Source organism: Prionailurus viverrinus, chromosome A1 (assembly GCF_022837055.1).
Source record: "Prionailurus viverrinus isolate Anna chromosome A1, UM_Priviv_1.0, whole genome shotgun sequence".
Lineage (NCBI taxonomy): Eukaryota > Metazoa > Chordata > Mammalia > Carnivora > Felidae > Prionailurus > Prionailurus viverrinus.
Genome location: NC_062561.1, coordinates 139995936 through 140019665, shown reverse-complemented (window position 1 = coordinate 140019665; position 23730 = coordinate 139995936). Strand labels below are relative to the sequence as shown.

Sequence of the window (23730 nt, the reverse complement as noted above, 5' to 3'; positions counted from 1 at the left end):
TAGGGGAAGCTGGATGAAGGGTATATTGGACTCTGTATTTTTGCAAGAGTTTGTAAGTTTAGAACTTTTATGACAGTTTCTTAGAAGTTGATATTGGTAATATGATAGAAATTCTATCCTTGAAATTATAGAAACTTAAGAAAATTTTAGATGTTACCAAAGATGTGTGAATACGTGGTATTTCAAAAAGTTTTTAAGGTTACAACATGAGCAAAAATGTTTGAGGACTTTGAAGTGGCCAAGAGAAAAAAAATTGTTTTGTTTTCTTTTTTTAAAAATTCTTAGTGTTTGTTTTAGAGAGAGAGAATGAGAGTGTGAGCAGGGAAGGGTCAGAGAGAGAGAGGGAGACACAGAAGCTGAAGCAGGTTTCAGGTTCTGAGCTGTCAGCACAGAGCCTGATGCAGGGCTCAAACCCACGAACCAAGAGATCATGACCTGAGCTGAAGTCAGATGCTTAACCTACTGAGCCACCCAGGTGCCCCAAGAAAAAAAAAATTTTACAAATACCAATGTAAGTGGTTCGTCTTGGAAAGATCCCAGTCAGATCATCCTTTTGTGAAGCTCATTGTCAGCCGTCACCACTGTGCACACAGAACATCTAATCAGCTTTTTAATGTCTCATTCCTAACTATGAAGAAATTGCTTAGTTAGGGAAAGCCACTGATAGGAAATACAGAGACCAAAAAAGAATTAGAGCAATTTGGAAGAGACAGACAATGCAAAAGCAAAACAACTGTTAATATAGTCCTTACACTGATGAAGTGAGGGCAAGATATATTAAAAGAATGTGTATAGAGCTCTTGGAAATTCAGAATTACAATGTATGAAAGATAAAGTTGAGGAAATTGCTCAGAAAGTAGAACAACTACAACATGAACCCTAAATGATGGAAAATAGGAAAGAAAATTACAGGAATGGTCTGAAAAATAGATGTTTCAGGAGAGAACAGAGAAACTGGAGGGGAAGAAATGACCAATGAAATAATTGGAGAAAATTTCTCAGAACTATAGAACATGCATTTCCACATTAAAAGGACGCATTGAGACTCCATCACAGTGAATGAAAATAGACTCATACTGAGCTAGTTTAGTATGAAATTTCAGAAATCCGGGATAAAAGAATTTTGTACATCTCCAGAGAATGAGAGAAGCATATGTACAAAGGATCAAGAATCAGAAGGATTAGATTTCTCATCACTACTGAGCACAAGAAGTGAAATAGTGCCCTTAAGGCACTGAAGAAGTGTGGTTATGGTGCAGTTGGGACTGGGTGTATAAATGTGTGGAAGAGGTAAACTCTCCCCTTCCTTACTGGGAAGTCTGTTGATGGTGCCTGGAATGGAAACATCAAGAAAAGTAGTAAGTTAATTAGAGATGGAAGTAAATACCAGAAAGATCAGTTAAACAGTTTCAGAGTGGTCATTCCTGGGGAGCGGAAAATATTTATGGATCACAGAGGCCGTCATGGGACTGCTTTTTTTTCCTTTGAGTCTCAAAGGACTGTTGTGCTCTAAACAGTATGCATGTAAAAGTTTGATTAAAAACAAAAGTGAGGGGCACTTGGGTGGCTCAGTCGGTTAAGCTGCTGACTTTGGTTCAGGTTATGATCTCACGGTCCGTGAGTTCGAGCCCCGCATCAGGCTCTGTGCTGACAGCTTGGAGCCTGGAACCTGCTTCAGCTTCTGTGTCTCCCTCCCTCTCTCTCTAGCCCTCCCCTGTTTGGGCTCTGTCTCTCTCTGTCTTTCAAAAATGAATAAATGTTAAAAAAAAAAAAAACAAACCAAAATAAAAGTGAACATTTAAAAAATGGAACTACAGTAAAACCTTGGTTTGCAAACACAATTTGTTCTGGAAACTTGCTTGTAATCCAGAGCACTCATATATCAATGCAAAATTCAAGAAACATTGGTTCAGTTCTGATCATGTGGCATTCGCTGTCGCATACTACTTGTATTGAAAGACATTGCTCTCATTTATCAAGTTAAAATATATTAGGAATGGGTGCTTGTCTTGTGAAACATTCACAGACCAAGTTGTGATGCGGGGTTTTACTATATTTCCAGAATCTAATCAGTGTCTACCACAAAACCTAGCTGAACTTTTTTTTTCTCTTTTTTCTTGAGAGAAAGAGAGAGAGAGAGAGAGACAGACAGAGAGAGAGAATCCCAAGCAGGCTCCTTGCTCAGCAGGGAGCCTGATGCAGGGCTTGATCTCACTACTGTGAGATCATGGCCTGACCCGAAATCAAGAGTTAGATGCTTAACTGACTCAGCCACCCAGGTAGCGCTCTACCTGAGCTTTGTAAGTCCTCACAGCATCTGTAATGATAAAAGCATTGTGCTAACTAGAAAACTACTTAATGAAAAATATCTCACCTAGTTGTGAAAAACAAAACAAGAAACCTGTTTGTTAATTCAGTGGAAATTTTATAACTTTGCCCTTTGTCAAGATATAGAAAAGATGTAAATTTGTGTAAATCAGGTATCCCATTTTAGCATATATGAGCTGAGAGAAAAAACAATTGAAGACACTGTCATTGGTTGCTGTTTGGGAAATGTCCATTATTATTTGGTTTCAACTGTGAACCACCTTGATCTAATTTGAAGACCCATATTTTGGGGGGAAAAATGAAGATCCACATTTTTGGAAAGTATAATCAGCCATATCAGGGAGGCACGATCTAATCAACAGCTATCATTTTGTTGAGTCACTACCAAAGGGACTTATGATCAGTACTAAGGGACATATGTTTGATTTTTGTAACCCTCATGTGTAACAATTCATAATGGAAGCGTTTTTCTCTCTCTCATTATTTGCTAGTCAGCTTTCTTTATGATTTTTAGATCTTTTAGTTGAGATGGTCTGTTGTCTTCCCTCCTTTTTTGGGCGAATCACTTACCTCCTGTTCACTGAAATTCCTATCTCTGGCCCTTCTATTTTTAAAGGAACATCAAACTGTGATATCAAATGATAAACATTGGTAGTATAGGTAAAGGCAAAACGTAGCAGAAATTTGTATTGGAGGAGTGAGATTATATTGTAGGGCCTTGAGTCTGTCTAGGTATAATTTTTTTTTAAAGGAAATGAACAAAAGCATGGGGAAGTCTCAACCACTGTTGGCTACCCGAAGTGTGTCATTGGGAAATGAAGTGGCTACTTTGTTTTCAGGTGAATTTCTAGCCATCTAAAAAGCCACATGCTTTCCAATAAGGGTTCTGTTTATTAAGGAGATATAGGGGTGCTTTCATTGTCAATATAGACACAAAGATGGTTGGTCTTGGGTTCCTCTGCCTTCAAAGCACCAAAAATCTAGTGGATGAGACAGAAAACTATAGTCCTTAAACAGCTACTTATAATTTAGTTTGGTAAGTACTGTATTCGAGTTATCAAACAGGAGTCACTGAAGAGTGGAGCAGCAAATTTTGCCTAGAGGAAGGTGTCACTGAGGAAGTAATAATTAAAAGTGGCTTTCAGTAGGCAGAGAAGGGGCGAAGGGCAAGAACTTCTTAGTAAACTTATAAATGGGATATAAATATATGAAAGAAGGCACAGAGTCATGAAGGGTAGGGAGGGTTGAGTGGGTGAGAGGTAAAGATGGAGGTCCCCTTGTGAAAGGTCTTAAATGCCATACTAAAGTTTGGAATTTTATTGGCAAAGAAGCTATCGATTTTATGTAGGGGTGACATGATTAAATATTTTAGCGAGATAATTTTTGTAGGACTTGGTGATTGGGTAGGGAAATTGTATTCTGAAATCAGGGAAGTCAGTTAATTGGGAGCTATTTTAGTGGTCCAGGTGTAAGAAGGACTGACATTAGGGATGCGGGAATTGGAATAGAGAAGGAAACGGATTTGAGGGAGATTTTTGGGTGGACAGAGTATGATGACTCGAGTCTGTATGTCGAAGGGGAGGGAAGGAACCAGTGATGACTTCCGTGGGTTTTGGCTTGGGTGCCCGGGTGGGAAGATGTTAAGATGGGAGTACAGAAGGAGGAGTGGATTTGGTAATACTTGAGTTCACTTTTGACATGTAAAGTTCAATGATCCAATGTGACATCTAAGAGATAGTTAGAAATAGAAGTTTGATCACATGGGGGAGGTGTGGATTTTGACAGAAGGCAGTGCAATTCTGCTTATTATCTATGCATGAGTGTATTTGTAGATGCATGATTTTATGATTTGGTCATAAGTAATCTCTGCCTCCATTGTGGGGCTCAAACTCAACCCTGAGATCAGGAGTCACATGCTCCAGTGAATGAGCCCAGCCAGGTGCCCCAGAAATCAGTGTCATTTTAAAACAAAGATGAGATCAGTCAAAATGCTTGTATAAAGTGAGTGTGTGTTTATGAATATTGGTGTGAGGATATAAGTTACTGGAAGCAGCGTGAAGTAACCAAACATAACTGTGGAAGGAATCTGCCTGGGGAAGGTAGTATCTGTTGAGATGTGCTCATTGATTTCCTGACAGTTAAAAAGGAAATGTTAATCTAGTGGGAGATAAGAGAAAGGGGAAAGTTAGCGGAAGCTGCCAACTGTCCACTAAATATTTGTGCTTCATCTTCTTTATTCTAGTCATTGGCCAATAGCTGCACAGTCAGGAATTATATTTTCCACTCATTGTTGAGGCTAAGCTAGGTGGGGCTGTGTGACTAGTTGTTCCCAAAGTGATGAAAAATGATACGTGTGACAGATCAAAGTGGTTAAGATGCACTGCTTTTCTCCATCTGTGGGGAAGCCACAAGATAGAAGGAACGTGAGTTCCTTTGGTAGTCCAGTTTACCCAGTTTCCAGTATTTATGTGCTTGTGTAGCTCGCTTGAATCTGAGCTGGCCTTGTGACATGGTTTACCAGTAGAAGGCAGCACAAGTGACGCTGTGCTAAACCTTAAAGCCTGGAAGTTTGTACTGTTAGAAGCTAAGTCACTATGTCAGAAATATGACTGCTTCGAGACTGCCATGTGGTGAGGAAGTCCAAACAGCTGCGCTGAGGAGAACTGAGGCTCCCAGCTGGTAAGCCCAGCTGTACTTGTAGTTCAGAAGCTAATACACTGTATCTTGTGGGAGTGAAGCCATTTGGACTTTGAGCTGTTTCATTGCCCCATCTGATACCATGTGAGAGTTGTGATAAATGAAGCAAGTTTTTGTTTTAAGCCAGTACATTTTGGGATGGTTTGTCGGGCAGCAATAGGTGACTGAAACATTTCTTGAATGGTTGTGCATCAGAAAACCAACCACTCTGCATTAACACCTATGTGGGACTGTTACTTAAGCAAAAACGAGTCTTATGTTAAGCTTTCCATATTGGTTTGTTAAAACAGCTAACGTTACTAAAACTGATTTATAGAGCATTTATGCTGTGATGAGACTGTGATAAGGATACTTGACTAGTGGTGTATGACAAGATCTCTCATGTAGATATAATCACATTGTTTGTTTAGAATTCACTTCAGGGGCGCCTGGGTGGCTCATTTGGTGGCGCGTCCAACTTCAGCTCAGGTCACGATCTCCTAGTTCACGAGTTCGAGCCCCGCATTGGGCTCTGTGCTGACAGTCAGAGCTTGGTGCCTGCTTCGGATTCTGTGTCTCCCTCTCTCTCTGCCCCTCCCCTGCTTGTGCTCTGTCTGTCTCTCTCTTGCAGAAATAAACATTAAAAACATTTTTTTAATAAAAGAAAAAGAATTCACTTTATGCATGCATTCTCTGGAGACAGTCATACACTGATGCCTTCATGAGACATTAAACCAGTTTTTATGAAGGTGAGGGAAGACATATTCCTGGTGGACAAAGAAGAAATAGTGATTCCATGAGAACAGAAAGCCACTCAGTTGGGGCAGAATATCTGTTCTTGAATTTGACGCATAGACCCTGAATGATATTGTCAAATGTTATTCATCTTTTAAAAATTATTTTTAAGTGTTATATAGATAGGGGAGGAAGGAAAGGGGAAGAAGGTGAATAGGAGAAAGAGCAAGAAGGAGATACTGAGAGATAGTAAAAATTGTATAAATTCTCCTTGTGAAACTTAGATTTTAGAGGAGTTAGCAATGAAGAGAGACAAGTGGACAATGCTGTGAAGAAAACTAAAGTAGACAAAAGACCGGAGTGTGTGTGGGAGGTACTGTTTTAAATAGAAAGGTCCACATACGCATCTCTGAAGGAAGTAAGGGATGATTAGATATGTGATGTTTCAGGTGAAGAGGTTTTCAGGCAAAGAACTGAAACGTAGAAGCCCTGAGGCAGAAGCAAGTTTAGGGTGCTTCAGATAGAGCAAGAAGGCCAGTCGCTATAGTAGAGGGAGTGAGTGATATGGGGATAGAGAGAGGCAGGTCCATATCCTAAATGGTCTTGTAGGCCAAGGAAAGAGTTTGAATTTCTTCTGGTAATGAGAGTCCATTGAAGGGTTTTGAACATGGGTGTAATGCGATCTGAGTTTTGTTTAAAATAAATAACTCTATTATATGAAAAACCAGGAGAGGAGATGCCGAGGTTGAGTTTAGTTCATTAAGAGGCTGTTGCACAGAGGCCCTGGTGAGAGCTGATGGTGGCTTGGACAAGGGAGATGGGGTAGAAGTCATCATATTTGAGATAAATTATGAAGTTACTGCTGCAGGATTTCTGATGGATTGTACATGGGCTATGAAGGAAATGAGTTAAGGATGAATTAGAGACTTTTTGCTATGAGTAGCTGGGTGGGTGGTGATGAGGTTTACTGAAAAGTTGGTAAGGGAAGATCAGCTTTGGGGAGTTTCCATGAAAAATCTGATTAAAAATCATTTATTGGAATCACAGGTATAAATTATTCTGTTTTATTTAAATTTTAATAGCTTTATTGAGGTAGTATTCACATTTCATACAATTCACCTATGTAAATTATGCAATTCAGTTTCTTTTTCAGTAGGTTCACCAAATTGTACAAGTATCACCCTAACCAAATTTAGATCACTTGGGTCATCTCCAAAAGGAAACCTTGTACTCATTGGCAGTCACTTTATTTATTTATTTATTTAAAAATTTTTTTTTTTTAACGTTTATTTATTTTTGAGACAGAGAGAGACAGAGCATGAACAGGGGAGGGGCAGAGAGAGAGGGAGGCACAGAATCGGAAGCAGGCTCCAGGCTCTGAGCCATCAGCCCAGAGCCTGACGCGGGGCTCGAACTCACGGACCGTGAGATCGTGACCTGAGCTGAAGTTGGATGCTTAACCGACTGAGCCACCCAGGCGCCCCATTGGCAGTCACTTTAAACTCCCTCAGCGTCTGGCCTTAGGCACCCACTAGTCTGTCTCTAGATTTCTGTCTCTCTAAATTTGTCTATTTTGGACATATAAATGGAGTCCTACAATAATATAATCAGACACAGTAGTTTTTTGTGTCTGACTTCTCTGGCTTAGAGTACTGTTCAAGTTTCGTCCATGTTGCAGCGTGTTAATGTTATCACCACTTCATTCCTTTTTAGGGACAAATACTGTGCCCTTGTATGGATGTACCAATATCGTCTTTCATCATTTGATGGACTTTTGAGTTGTTGCCACTTTTTGGTTATTATAAATAATGCTGTTGTGAAGATTTGTGTGTAGGTTTTTGTGTGGATGTGTTTTTATTTCTCCTGGGTATATACCTAGGAGCGGAATTGCAGGATCATATGGTAACTCTAAGGTTAGCCTTTTGAGGAGCTGCCAAATGGTTTTCCAAAGGAATTGTACCATTTTACATTCCCACCAACAATATACCACGTTTCTCCACATCCTCACCAATACTTATTTTTATCTATCTTTCTTATTTTAGTTAGTTTAATAAGTATGAAGTGGCATGGCATTATCATTCTGAATTGTATTTCCTTAATGGCTAAGAATTTTGAGTGTCTTTTCATGTGTTTATTGGCCATTTCATGTATATATGTCTTCTCTGGAAAAATGTCTTTTTAGATCCTTTACGCAACCATTTGTAGATTGGGTTGCCTTTTTGTGTGTGTGTGTGTGTGTGTGTGTGTGTGTGTGTGTGTGTGTGTTTTTCCCCCTTCAGCTTTATTGTGGTATAACTGACATGCAAAAATTGCTAGTATTTAAAATTGATAATTTATTGTGTTTTGATATATGTATACAAGCTGTGAAACTATTAACCACAATCAAAATAATAATCATATCCACTATCCCCAAAAGTTTGTTTGCGTTTCTTGGTAACCATCCTTCTGCCCACTATGAATCCCCAAGCAAACTATCTATTAGTATAGATTGGCTTGCTTTTTCTGGAATTTCATAAAATGGAATCATTACATTATGTACATTTTTGTTTTAGTCAGGTTTCTTTCACATTAGTTAATTTAGAGATTCACATATCATGAAATTCACTCTTTAAACTTTTTTAGATATTTATTTTTGGGGGAGTTCAAGGGGGGAGAGGGGCAGAGAGAGGGGGACAGAGGATCCTAAGCAGGCTTTGTGCCAACAGCAGTGAGCCTGATGTGGAGCTTGAACTCAGAAACCACAAGATCATGATCTAAGCCCAAGTGAGATGCTCAACCAACTGAGCTACCAGGCTCCCCAAGGAATTTACTCTTTTTAAAGTGATTTTTATGTATTCACAAAGTTGTGCAACCATCACCACTGTCTAATTCCAAAACATTTTCATCAATTCAAAAAGAATGCCTGTGACCATTAGCAGTCACTCATTTTCTTTACCCAACAGTCCCTGGAAACCACTAATCTACTTTCTATGTGCATTATTTATCTTGAAAAAGCTTTTTTAAATCCTTACTTTATTGGCTTAAGAACACAAGATTTACTCTTAACATATTTTTAAGTGTAGGATATATCATTAACTATAGGAATAATGTTATACAGAGGATCCATAGAATTTACTGATCTTATATTAATGAAGCTTTCAACCCATTGATTGTCAACTCGCCATTTCATCTCTTCTGCCTTGGTGACTACTGTTTTCTGCTTTAAGACTTTGACTCTTTTAGATACCTCTTATGGTTGGAGTCACACGGTATTTTTACTTCTGTGGCTGGCTTATTTCATTTAGCATGATGTCCTCAAGGTTCATTCATGTTGTCATATATCACAAGATTTATTTTTTATTTTTTTACATTATTTATTTTTGAGAGAGAGAGAGAGTGAGAGAGCGTGTGTGTGCGTGCGCACACCATCAGGGGAGGGGTAAACAGAGAAGGAAACAGAGGATCTGAAGTGGAATAGAGGATCCTGATGTGGGGCTCTAACTCAGGAACAGCAAGATCATGACCTGAGCTGAAGTCAGATGCTTAACTGACTGAGCCACCCAGGTGCTCTACGAGATTTATTATTTTTTAACGTTTATTTATTTTTGAGACAGAGAGAGACAGAGCATGAACGGGGGAGGGGCAGAGAGAGAGGGAGACACAGAATCGGAAGCAAGCTCCAGGCTCTGAGCCATCAGCCCAGAGGCCGACGCGGGGCTCGAACTCCCGGACCGCGAGATCGTGACCTGAGCTGAAGTCGGACGCTCAACCGACTGAGCCACCCAGGCGCCCCCGAGATTTATTATTTAAAAGGCTGAATATTACATATAATACACATTATATGTGTATATCGCATTTTCTTTATTGACTCACCCATCACTAGTGGACATTTAGGTTGTCATACCATCTTGGCTATTTTGAATAGTGCTGAAATGAACATGGGATTACTGATATCTCTTTGAGATCCTGATTTCAATTCTTTTAGATAAATACCCAGAAGTGCCATTGCTGGATGATATGGTAGTTATATTTTTGATTTTCTGAAGAACTTCTATATTGTTTCCATTGCGGCTGCACCATTTTGTATTATGATCAACAGTGTACAAGGGTTCCAGTTTTCCATCACCAACACTTGATGTCTTTTTGTTTTGTTTTGTTTTGTTTTGGTAATAGTCATTCTGACAGGTGTGAAGTGATACTTCTTTATTGTTTTGATGTGAGTATCCCCCGTGATGAGTGACATTGAATGTTTTTTCATATACCTGTCAGCCATTTGTATGTCTTCTTTGGAGAAGTGTGTATTTAAATCCTTAGCCTATTTGAAAAGATTTTTTTTAATGTTTATTTATTTTTGAGAGAGGGAGAGATAGAGGGGGAGGGAGGGAGGAGGGAGAACATGAGCCAGGGGAGGGGCAGAGAGAGAGGGAGACACAGAATCCAAAGCAGGCTCCAGGCTCTGAGCTGTCAGCACAGAGCCCGATGCAGGGCTCAAACCCACGAACTGCAAGATCATGACCTGAGCCGATGTCACATACTTAACTGACTGAGCTACCAAGGCGTGCTCCAGTCCTTAGCCCATTTTAAAATACAATTTTGTTTGTCTTTTTATTATTGAGTTAATAAGCATTCTTTATCAATTTGATATACAAATCTTTTCTGGGATCTATAATACAGAAATATTTTTTCCTATTTTGGGGTTGTCTTTCACTTTCTTGATGGTGTCCTTTCAAGCACAGAATTTTTTTAATTTTATTAAAAAAAATTTTTTTTTTCAACGTTTATTTATTTTTTGGGACAGAGAGAGACAGAGCATGAACGGAGGAGGGGCAGAGAGAGAGGGAGACACAGAATCAGAAACAGGCTCCAGGCTCCGAGCCATCAGCCCAGAGCCTGACGCGGGGCTCAAACTCACGGACCGCGAGATCGTGACCTGGCTGAAGTCGGACGCTTAACCAACTGTGCCATCCAGGCGCCCCTCAAGCACAGAATTTTTAAATTTTGATGAAATACAATTTATCTTCTTTTTCTTCGTCACTTTTGCTTTTGGTATTTATCTAAGAAAGCTTTGTGTAATCCAAGGTGATAAAGATATATTGCTATCTTTATAGTTTTAGCTCTTATATTTAGGTTGATAATCCTTTTGCATTTAATTTGCTTATAAGTTGTGAGGAAAGGAATCCATCATGGTTTTTTTTTTTTTTTTTTTGCATAGGTGAATATCTTGTCATCCCAGGACTATTCATTGGAAAGGCTATTCTTTTTCCATAGAGTTGTGCTGGAGCCCCTGTCAAAAATGATTTGACTATAAATATGAAGTCTTGTTTCTGGGTCCTCAGTTCTATTCCACTGATCTCTGTATCTGTTCATGTGCCAGTACCATACTGTCTTGATTACTGCAGCTTTATAAGATTGAAAATGGCAAGTGTGAATCCTCCAACTTTGTTTTTCATTAAGATTGTTTTTGCTTTTTGAGGTCCTTTGCAATTCATATGAATTTAGGATCACCTTGTCAGTTTCTTTTCTTTTTTTTTTTTTTTAAAGTTAGTTAGTTAGTTAGTTTGTTTATTTATTTATTTATTTAGAGAAACAGCATGAGCAAGTGGGGAGGGGCAGAGAGAGAAAGGGAGAGATTCCCCAGCAGGCTCTATGCTACTCTGTGCTCTGTTTGTGAGATCATGACCTGAGCTGAAATCAGGAATCCATGCTTAACCGACTGAGCCCTCCAGGTGCCCCAGACCATGACAATTTCTGCAAAAAAATGTAGCTGAGAATTGTCAATTTTTAGGTCAATTTGGGGAATATATTGACATTTAATAATTATAAGTCCTCTGATCCAAGAACATGGATGTCTTTTCATTTATTTAGATGTTCTTTAATTTCTTTTAACAATGTTTGCAATTTTCAGTAAGCATATTAAGCTTTGCAGTTTTTTTGTTAAGTTTATTTGTAAGAATTTTATTATTTGTTAATGCTGTGGTAAATTGTTTTATTTAATTTCATTTTCAAATTGTTCATTGCTGGTATATAGAAATATAATTGAGTGTATATTGACCTTGTGTCCTGCATCCTTGCTGATGTGCCTTTTATCAGTTTTAATAATTTTTTTGTGGATTCCTTAAGATTTTCTATATACAAAATCGTGTCATCTGAAAATGTAGCTCTACTTCTTTCTTTTCAGGCTAGCTGTCTTTTGTTTGCTTTTCTTGCTTAATTAGAACTCTAGTACAGTGTTGAATAGAAGCAGTGAGAATGAAGTTTTGTTTTATTCCTGATCTTAGGAGAAACCGTCCAGTCTTTCATCATTAAGTGTGATGTTAGCTGTGGGTTTTTCATAGTCCCTTTATGAGGTTTATGAGGTTTAGGAGATTGAGTATTTTTATCATGAAAGGTGTTGGGTTTTGTCAGATGTTTTTCTTTTTCCTGTTTATTGAACTAATCATATGATTTTTGTCATATTTACATTTATGTGAGCACTTCCATTCTTAATGTTGGGAAAGTCTCATGTATTAAATAAATTAAAGATGAGTGATCATCATCATTTGGATAGATGGTAGAAGCCTTGGGAGTAGGTGAGATTTGCCAGAGAATATATGGAAGAAGGTGGTCAAGTTGGAACTTTGAGGATTATAAGTATTCAGTCTACCATGTGCAATGCTAAATTTAATTCAATTTCAGTTAGTAAATTTAATGAAACTTCATCTTTCATCTAAGTTAGCAGGTTGTGGTTTTGCTTTACTAGATAATCCAGTAGAACCTGTATACAAAGTATAGTTGACCCTTGAACGACATAGGTTTGAACCGTATGACTCCACTATATATGCATTTTTTTCAATAAATACAGTACAGTACTGTAAATGTATTTTCTCTTTCTTGTGACTTTCTTAATAACATTTTCTTTTCTCTAGCTTCCTGTATTGGAAAAATATAGTATGTAATACATATAACATACAAAATGGATGTGAGTGGACTGTTTGGTATTAGTAAGGCTTCCAGTCAATAGTAGGCTATTAGTGGCAGGTGGATTTTCAGCTGCTCAGGGGTCAGTGCCCCTGACTCCCAAGTTGTTCAAGGGTCAACTGTATAAATATTTAAGTAAAGGAAGAGAATCTGCATGGTTTTTTTTTTTTTTTTTGCAAGGAGCATCTATGTGGTAAATAAATAGAAGAATTTTAAACTTTATGGACACTAATTCCATAAACTTTAACACTTGAAGATGCTAGAATTTACCTCTTCTCTACTCGAAGAAATGTTTGTGTGAAACAAAAAAAATCAATTTGTGGAAAATTTCTGTCATGAGATTACGATTTTTCTGTAAGGAACCTGAAACTTGTACAATAGTGAATGGCCGTAAATCCTCAGGCTCCATATTGAGAATTAGAACCAGACAGTGCTTTTACTTCTCATTTTTTCTTTGTCCTTTGAACTACTAGTGCTTATGAAGTAATGTCTCTTTTGATTTCAGAATCACTATTAGCAGTTATATTATAAAAAACTCTAATTTCAAGGTATTATATATAAGTTGATTACGGTCAAAATAGCTTGTTGCTGAGACTACCTGTTAGACTTTTACAAGCAATTTGTATATTTCAGCTTTGTGAGTAAAATTGACAATTAAAAGTGGTACATACTAGTGCTCGCCTCGGCAGCACATATACTAAGATTGGAACGATACAGAGAAGATTAGCATGGCCCCTGCGCAAGGATGACATGCAAATTCGTGAAGCGTTCCATATTTTTGGGCAGAAAACATGAATAGACACTTCTCTAAAGAAGACATCCGGATGGCCAACAGGCACATGAAAAGATGTTCAGCGTCGCTCCTTATCAGGGAAATACAAATCAAAACCACACTCAGATATCACCTCACGCCAGTCAGAGTGGCCAAAATGAACAAATCAGGAGACTAGATGCTGGAGAGGATGTGGAGAAACGGGAACTCTCTTGCACTGTTGGTGGGAATGCAAATTCATGCAGCCGCTCTGGAAAGCAGTGTGGAGGTCCTCAGAAAATTAAAAATAGACCTACCCTATGACCCAGCAATAGCACTGCTAGGAATTTATCCAAGGGATATAGGAGTACTGATGCATAGGGGCACTTGTACCCCAATGTTTATAGCAGCACTCTCAACAATAGCCAAATTATGGAAAGAGCCTAAATGTCCATCAACTGATGAATGGATAAAGAAATTGTGGTTTATATACACAATGGAATATTACGTGGCAATGAGAAAAAATGAAATATGGCCTTTTGTAGCAACGTGGATGGAACTGGAGAGTGTGATGCTAAGTGAAATAAGCCATACAGAGAAAGACAGATACCATATGGTTTCACTCTTATGTGGATCCTGAGAAACTTAACAGAAACCCATGGGGGAGGGGAAGGAAAAAAAAAAAAAAAAGGTTAGAGTGGGAGAGAGCCAAAGCATAAGAGACTGTTAAAAACTGAGAACAAACTGAGGGTTGATGGGGGGTGGGAGGGAGGGAGGGGAGGGTGGGTGATGGGTATTGAGGAGGGCACCTTTTGGGATGAGCACTGGGTGTTGTATGAAAACCAATTTGACAATAAATTTCATATATTAAAAAAAAAAAGTGGTACATACTTAAGGTGTATGACTTGATGATATATGTATACATTGTGAGTCACCAAAATGAAGCTAATTAACATATATTGCTGCACATAGTTACCATTTTCTCTTTTTTTGTATAGTGATAACATGTAATTTCTTCTTAGCAAATTTCAAGTACACAGTATTGTTAACTATAGTCATTATTTAAGACCTTTTAACCCATAGATATACCCTAACCATATGTTGGCAGTTAAGATCCAAGTAATGTGAATTTCCTATTGTAAACTTAAATTAGTTGATAGTCTTGGAGACTGTTACTGAAATTCTCCAATTTAATCATAAGTAATTCGAATTATTTGGTTCAACTAATAAAAAATCTTGTTATATTGACCAGTTCATCAAATGATATGATTGGTGAAAGTCAATTTGTATGTTGTTTGTTACCTGAAATTTCGTTTCCTCCTTGAACTTCATTATTGGAATTTATGTCAAATAATATGAATAATCTGAGAACAGTAAGTTATTTTATTTATGGCACAAAAAGTAGAATATTGACTGATAAATATGAACTAATTCTAAAATTAATAGAGATAAGTGTGGGATACCCTACCATGATGCCCAAAACTTATGTACTGTCTTAAAATGTGTTAAGGTGCTAACACATCTAATTAGAGGGTCAGAACACAAATCAGGGTTCTTAAAAGACAAACCAGTATACCTGTGTAATAAGAGGCATATTTAGTTACTATAAATTATTTATCCTGTTTAACCTTAAACGTACAGGGTATTTTTAAAAATAGACTCCCAGCAAAAAGATTGCTAACATAGCCATTTCTAAGACCAATGTTTCCATTTAGTCCTAATCTATAGTCTTTAAAAATCTGGAGAACTAATTTGCTTCTTTGCCATCATGAAGTAGACAAAAATGAGACTGTACTCACTAGAGAAAAAGGGATAAGATGGATGTTCAGGGATCATAGCTGGAATGAGATACTTTGTGTATTATAACCTATATGCAGCCATCAGATACTCTTTCAGTTCTAAATGTAGTAATTGATGAGTTTCTTTTTTGTAATTTTTTTGAATGTTTATTTATTTTTGAGAGAGAGAGAGAGAGAGAGACAGAGCATGAACGGGGAAGGGCCAGAGAGAGGGAGACACAGAATCCGAAGCAGGCTCCAGGCTCCGAGCTGTCAGCACAGAGCCCAACGCGGGGCTTGAACTCACAAACCGTGAGATCATGACCCGAGCCGAAGTCGGCCGCTTAACCGACTGAGCCACCCAGGCGCCCCAATTGATGAGTTTTAAAGTTGTGCAAGTCTACAGAGATGCATATTCTAGTACATAGCTCATAAAATGAGAAAGAACAGTTACTTGTGTTAGGTGATACTGTTGGCAAACAAAATACATAGCTCTTCTCATTATCACATATATACTTTTTGATGTGTAATAGCAGCTGGAAAGGATTTTATATTATGAAATTGATCCATTTATTTAACATTCTTCTTGATGTAGTAAAAAACTAACCAGTTCTAGAAAGACTGTTGACTCATGTTCTTTAAATGTATGTACATATTTGGCCTTTTAATGTGAAAAATTGTTGGGTTTCTGTTTTATGACTACAGGAAGTGTATGTGCCTCATTTCTTACCCAAAGCTACCAACTGCCAGTACTTGATACAATGTTTGTAAGAAAGAAGTATCGAGGCAAAGATTTTGGGCTTCAAATGCTGGAGGACTTTGTTGATTCCTTTACAGAAGATGCACTTGGCTTGCGGTATCCACTCTCCTCTCTAATGTACACAGGTAAATTAAGTTAAAAAATGTGAAACTTGTCTCATTGTCACTTCTGAGTTGTTTCTGCAGAATATTGTAATTGTGCATATATGAGTAAGTATTAAATAAATTTGGATTCTTTGGCTCTGTAGGGCTTCATTTTACAAATATGTCCTTATTTCATGTAATGGCTTTTTGGAAGTGTGGGAGCTTTTTTAAAAAGTTGAAATATAATTCACATACCATAAAATTCATCCTCTTAAAATGTACAATTCAGTGGCTTTTATTATAGTCATAGCTGTACAACCATAACCACTATCTAATTCCAGAACATTCTCATTATTCCAAAAAAAAAAACCCCTGGACCAGTTAGTGGTCACTCTTCATTCCTCCATTCCTTCATCCCTAGCAACCACTAATCCATTTTCGTTCTCTATGGATTTACCTATTCTGGACATTTCATACAAATGTAATCATGGGATATGATTATATTATAAGCCCTTTGTGTCTGGCTTCTTTTATTGTGCTTAAAATTTTTTAAGGTTCATCCATGGCGTAGCATGAGTCAGTGGTTAATTTGTTTTTATGGATGAATAATAGTCCATTTTATGGATATGCCACATTTTGTTTATCCATCATCCATTGATTGGCTTTTGGGTTGTTTCCACTTTTTTGTCGTTATGAATAATGCCTTGATTATGATAAATTGAATACCAAATGAATTATAGGTGCATGTCTATTTTTGCAAAAAGTCTTAGGGAGCTTTAGTTATCCTTCACTTTAGGCAGAAATTGCCTAATAATATTTTGTCGATGTCATTTGTATAATTTTGTGAATAAGACTCTTTGAAATGTGAAAATAAAGGAGTACATTGAAAATAGAAAATTTTAGACTAAGTGGCATTTCCATTTTCTATTTCTTGGTCTTCCTGTCTATCTTATAGCATGCTTATTAAATTTGAAGAACTTGGATTTCCATTTGGTTTTCTCTTTCAATGTAATTAGTAGTTCCTTGATGATGCTCCTTGTCCAATATTTTTGATGATCTTCACTTGTTTCCATGAATATTTTTAATGATATAGGAAATATTATAGTGTTTGACATCGTAAGCTTTAGAAAGATAATTTTCATTCTGCATATAGGTAATGAGTGCCAAGTATGGATGGGCAAGCTAGAGTAGATGATTAGCTAACTATGAGGAGCTGATTTACACAATACTATAGCATGTACCCATTCCTAAAGACATGGATTAAATAAAGTCTCCTTTATCTTTTATTCATTTGGAATTTATCCTGGGTACCGTGTGAGGTATAGATCCAACTTTATTTTACGTGACAGGTATGTGGTTGTTCTAGTCTCATTTATTGAATAATTTATTTTTTTTTTTTGCAGTGTTTGGCATTTATGTCTGTATCAGGTTAGGAGACAATGGTCCATTGACCTGCTAATTGTCTTTAGAAATAAAGTTTTATTGGAACACAGCCATGTTCCTTCATTTACATAATGTCTTCGGCTTCTTTTGCACTAAAACATCAGAATTGGTTAGTGCCCATATTGACAATATGACAGTGCCTATATTGCCTGTAAGCTTAAAATATTTATTACCTGTCCCTTTAACAAAAAGTTCACTAAGTTTTCATGTATAGCATACGTTAAATTTTTGTGTGTGTATATATTTGTGTAGATTTCTTATTTGCTTATTCATTTCTGTTATCTTTTAAGTTCCATTACCTCACTGTTGTATTTATTTTAGCTTTTGAGCATCTAAAAAGACTAGTCTCCCCCATTTAATATGTCTGACCTTGCTTATTTGTTTCCTTGTGTGGACTTGAGAATCGATTTACTGGATGAAAAACAAAATTCTGTTGGGATGTTATTGGGATTACTTTTATATTTACAGATTAGCCCCTAAAGACTCCCCAAAAACTGTTAGATTTGATAGGGGTGCCTGCCTGCTCAGTCAATGGAGCCTGCGACTTTTGATCTCAGGGGTTGTAAGTTTGGGCCTCATGATGGGTGTAGAGATTACTTAAAAGTAAAATCTTAAAAAAAAAAAAACAAAAAACAAAAAAACAAACAAACACCAAAACTATTAGAACTAATAAATGAATTCAGTAAAGTTGCAGGATGCAAAATCAGTTTGCAGAAGTCTGTTGCAATTCTATACACTAATAAGGAAGCAGCAGAAAGAGAAATTAAGAAAATAATCCCATTTACAATGGCACCAAAAATAATAAAATACCTAGGAATAAACCTAACCAAAGAGGTGAAATATCTGCACTCTGAAAACTATAAAACACTGATGAAAGAAATTGAAGACAACACAAAGAAATGGAAAGACATTCCATGCTCATGGACAGGAAGAAGAAATATTGTTAAAAGGTCCATACTACCTAAAGCAATCTACAGATTTAAATGCAATCCTTATCAAAATACCAATAGCATTTTTCACATGACTAAAACAGGCAATTGTAAAATTTGTATGGAACCATGAAAGTCGTCCCATGGTCACAGTAACCTTAAAAAGGAAAAGTAAAGCTGGAGGTATCACAGTCCCAGATATCAAAATGTACTATAAAGCTGTAGTAACCAATACAGCATGGTACTGGCACAAAAACAGACCTGTAGATCAAACAGAACAGAATGGAAAGCCCAGAAATAAACACATAATTATATGGTCAGTTAATCTTTGACAAAGGAGGCAAGAATGTGCAGTGGGGAAAAACCTCTCTTCAACAAGTGGTGTTAGGAAAACTGGACAGCATCATGCAAAAGAATGGAACTGGACCCTTTATACACCATACTCCCAAAATGGATCAAGGACCTAAATGTGAGAACTGAAACCATAAATATCCCAGAAAAGGACACAGGCAATAATTTCTCAGACATCAATCTTAACAACATCCTTCAAGATAGGTCTCCTGAGGCAGGGGAAACAAAAGCAAAAATAAACTTCTGGGGCTACATCAAAATGAAAAGTTGCTGCACAGCACCGCAAAGGAAATAACACAGGAGAATGAAAAGACAGCCTGCAGAATGGGAGAAGATATTTCCAAATGACATATTTGGTGAAGGGTTGTAGTATATAAAATATATAAAGAACTGATATAACTCAACACGGAAAAAACAAATGATCCAATTTACAGTGGGCAGAAGACATGAATCGACATTTCTCCAAAGAAGATGTCCAGATGGACAACAGACACATAAAAAGATGATCAACATCAGTCATCATTAAGGAAATGCAAATCAAAACCACAGTGAGGTACCACCTCATACCTGTCAGAGTGGCTAAAATCCAGAAACAACCAATTTTGGCAAGGATGTGAAGAAAGGGGAACTCTCTTGCACTGTTGGTGGGAATGCAAACTGATGCAAACTGTGGAAACAGAATGGAGTTATTAAAAAAATTAAAAATAGAACTACCTTATGATCTAGTAATCACACTACTGGGTATTTACCCAGAGGCTATTAAAACACTAATTGGAAGCAATATATGCACCCCTGTGTTTATTGCAGCATTATTTACAATAGCCAAACTATGGATAAGCAGCCCAAGTGAATCTATACATTCAACTGTCGTACGCCTGAAACTGATTTAACACTGTATGTTCACTACCCTGGAATTAGAATTTTTAAAAATGTCAAAACAAAACAAAACCTTTACATGTTAGCTTATGGAGAATTGACTGTTGTTTTTCTTCTATCCAACATATTATTATTGTGTAATATGTACAACTGTAGGATTTTGTTCAAACCAGTTAGCATGTATATATTCTCCATACAGTTCTTAGAACTAACATAGGAAAAAAATGTATATGTTTAGGAATTTTATCTTTTTTGTTGCTATTATAGATGTTGTGTTTTCTTACATTATTTCTTCTCACTAGTCGTTACAAATATGAAAGATATGATTTGTATTAATTTTGTACCCATCCACATCAGTAAATTCGTAATAACTCTAGAGTTAATTATCCTGAGTTTTCTGGAATCTGCCTCTTTGTTAGGGCCCAGGCTGAAAGCCTTGCCTGATTGCTGCCCCACAAAAATATATCTTTCCTCCTCTAAGTCTTGTGATGGTTTACATGTAGTGTTCTTATACTTCTTAAGTACCTTCTAAGTACCTTATCTTCTATTTCTTCTGAGTTTTTATTTTAACAACAGTTTAGGTGCTGAGTTCGTTGTGCATAAATTGTATGTATGTAACGCCACTTTTGTAACACCGCTTTTTGTAACACCACTCGGTCTAGTTCTTTGCATGGAATGAATGTGCTGAATAAATGGCTGTGAAAAGATTCTGTGAGGCAAAGAAGGTTAAAATAGTTGGGAGACATTTAGCATTGGGGAATATCTGTGGAGAATTGTAGGGTCCATATTATAAAGCTTATGCTTTAAAAGAATGTTATTGCAAGGCTGAATGAATTAGTGCTGTATATAGAATGTCAGTAAGAGGAAGAAGTCTTCAAAACTTGTTAAGGAATAGCTAATGCTGCTTAGTTGATAGATGTTCTTTGTTGTGGGCACATAACCTTCTGTATTATTTAGCTGAATGACATTAGTGTGAGAGTTCTCTTTCTGACTCTGGCCAGACAAATCTGAACTGGGACCTTCAAGTCTAGTCACCCTTTGTAAAGTACTCCTTTTGGACCTCATACTTACTGTGTAAGGCATTCTCTACTATTTTAGTCATTTAAATTCAGACAGATGATCACTGTGGCCTCTTGTGCTTGTTTTCTCTGGCCTCTTCTTTCTCCTAGGTATAGAAGAAACTGAAACCAGAAAATGTGACAAACATTTTGAAATATACAGGAAAAAAAAATGGGACAGTAGTATCCTAGTGTCAATGTATCCATTATCCAGATTAACAGTTGTTAAGGTTTTGCCTTGTTGTTTTTATTAACTTGTAGGGAGAACTAAATAAAATCTTGTAGATACAGTTGATGGTCTCTTTGGACCCCTCTGTAATCCCATTCCCCCTTCTCCTTTTCTTGAAACCCAGTGATAATAGTGTTCCTGAAGTTGGTGTATATCCTTCCTGTTCTAAGTTTCATACTTAGATCTGTGACCATAAACACCATAAGGCATCATTTAGTTTGCTATTTTATTTTATTTTATTTATTTAAAAAATATATGCAGCTGAAATTCTTTTTTTTTTTTTTAATGTGTTATTTATTTTTGAGGGAGAGAGAGCCTGTGAGAGTGATCAAGATGGGAGGAGCAGCAGAGAGAGAGACAGAGGAAGACTCAGAATCCTAAGCAGGCTCCAGGCTCTGAGCTGTCAGCACAGAGCCTGACACGGGCTGAAACTCAAAAACCGTGAGATCATGACCTGAGCTGAAGTCAGACCCTTAACCGAATGAGCCACCCAGGTGCCCCTATTTATTTTTTTATTTTTGAGAGCGCGCTCAAGGGAGTGAGGGGTAGAGAGGGAGGGAAGGAGAGGGAATCCCACAAGGGGCAGAGAAGGGGGAGAGAGAGAGAGAAGCAGAGCTCATCCGAAGCAAGGCTTGAACTCACGAACTGTGGGATCCTGACCTGAGCTGAATTTCAATGCATAACCAACTGAGCCACCTAGGAGCCCCTTGCTTTTTTATTTAAAAAATTTTTAAGTTTTTTGGGGCTAAAATATATATAACATAATATTTGTCATTTGAACTATTTGTGTATATACAGTTCAGTGCATGAGTCACACTCTCTGTCTGAATTTGCCTATTCTAGTTACTGCATAGAAGTGGAATCATACGGTATATGTTCTGTGTCTGTGTTATTTCCCTTAGCGTAGTGTTTAAGGGCCATCCTTGTAGCATATATCAAAATTTCATTCCTTTTATATGGTGGAGTATATTTTTATTGTGTGAATATGTCACATTTCATTTATTCATCCATTCGTCTTTTGATGACACTTGGATTGTTTTACCTTTTGGCTGCTATGAATAATGCTGTCCATACACATTGGTGTACAGATAGATATGTGTTTGAGTCCCTGCTTTCTATTCTTTGGGTATGTAGCTGAGAGTGGAATTGTTGGGTTATATGGTAATTCTGTGTTTAACTTTTTGAGGATTTGCCAAATTGTTTCTCACAGAGGCTGTATCATTTTGTTTAATCGTTTTTTTTTTTTTTTGAGTTTATTTTTGAGAGAGAGAGAGAGACAGAGACAGAGACAGAGACAGAGTACAAGCGGGCGAGGGGCAGAGAGAGAGGGAGACACAGAATCTGAAGCAGGCTCCAGGCTCCAGGCTCCGAGCTGTCAGCACAGAGCCCAAAGTGGGGCTCAAACTCACGAACTGTGATATAATGACCTGAACTGAAATCGGACGCCAGGTGCTCCGGTATGTTTTTAAAACTTCATATAAATGATACCATTTTGCACCTATACTCACTTGCTTTTTTACTGATCTTTTTTATACATTTATCAATGTTGATCCATATAGCTGTAGTTTGTTTTAGTTGCTGCATAGTATTTTACTGTATACATACTATTTTATTCATGTATCCCTTAGTGATGGGCACTTAGGTTCTACCTCCCACCCCTGTTTAAAAACAGTCCTGTGGTGAATATTATAAATGACTTCTTGCACGTATGTGTGAGTCTTTAGGGTGCATACCCAGAAGTAGAATTGGAGCATAAAACACATCTTTCCAACTTTACTAACTATTGCAAAATTGTTCTCACACCAGCAGAGTGTGGGAGTTTCCATTTTCCTTATTCTTTGGATGCTTGTTATTATCTGATGGGTGTGAAAATGGTGTCTTACTGTTTCATCTTGCATTTCCTTGGCAGCTAGTGAGGTTTACCTTCTTTTGTTAAGTGATCTTTCAGTTTGCATTATGTGTGAATAACCTTTTCATAGCCTCTACCAATTTCTCTCTGGGATCATTTTATCTTTCTAATTCGATTTTAGGATTTATTTAAAATATGCTTAGAATACTAACCCTTTGTTTTATTCTGAAGATCTCCTAATCTTTGTCTTTATGGTATGTTTTTAATATAAAACTATGATGTCCAGTAAAGCAGTCACTAATATAAATTAAATATAGTTTCAATTTAGTTAAAGTTAAATGGGATTATACATTCAGTTCCTCAGTAGCCTCATGGGACTAGCAGTGGCTACTGTATTCACTGTGATGACATAAGACGTTTCCATTATTACTTTTTAAAAACATTTTTTAATGTTTATTTATTTTTATTTATTTTTGAGAGAGACAGAGTACAAGTCGGGGAGGGGCAGAGAGAGAGGGAGACACAGAATCCAAAGCAGGCTCCAGCCTTTGAGCTGTCAGTACAGAGCTCGATGGATGCAGGGCTCGAGCTCACAAACCGCGAGATCATGATCTGAGCCCCAGTCAAACACTCAACCAGCTGAGCCACCCAGGCTCCCCCAAGACGTTTCCATTATTGTAGAAAGTTCTGTTGCATTGTTGCTGATAAAAGTTTTAAACTTTATCATAATATTTCATTATCGATTGTGATTTTTTTTTAATCTTTCATGAGAAATTGTTTAGCACTGTAATGTCCCAGAGGTATTTTCTTATGTTTTCTTTTGTATTTGTTTTTCTTTTGTATTTTTTAAAAGTTTTATTTAATCTCTGCACCCAGCGTAGGACTCATACTGGTGACCCCAAGATCAAGAGTCACATGCTCTTCTGACTGAGCCAGCAGGGGCCCTCC

At 37.3% G+C, this 23730-nt stretch overlaps 1 protein-coding gene and 1 non-coding gene across 10 annotated transcripts in view; both read left to right on the top strand.

Annotated features, from left to right (window-relative positions):
* Window positions 1-23730, top strand: part of FAM169A (family with sequence similarity 169 member A) — a 96964-nt gene that overhangs the window by 51099 nt on the left and 22135 nt on the right. For all 9 annotated transcript variants that reach the window (XM_047877143.1, XM_047877117.1, XM_047877124.1 and 6 more), the window contains one exon: window positions 15910-16089. In XM_047877143.1, the coding sequence (XP_047733099.1) occupies window positions 15910-16089 (180 nt within the window). The remainder of the gene's footprint in view (window positions 1-15909; window positions 16090-23730) is intronic.
* Window positions 13349-13455, top strand: LOC125146921 (U6 spliceosomal RNA). The gene has a single exon (XR_007144928.1). It is a non-coding gene; the product is annotated as a U6 spliceosomal RNA (small nuclear RNA).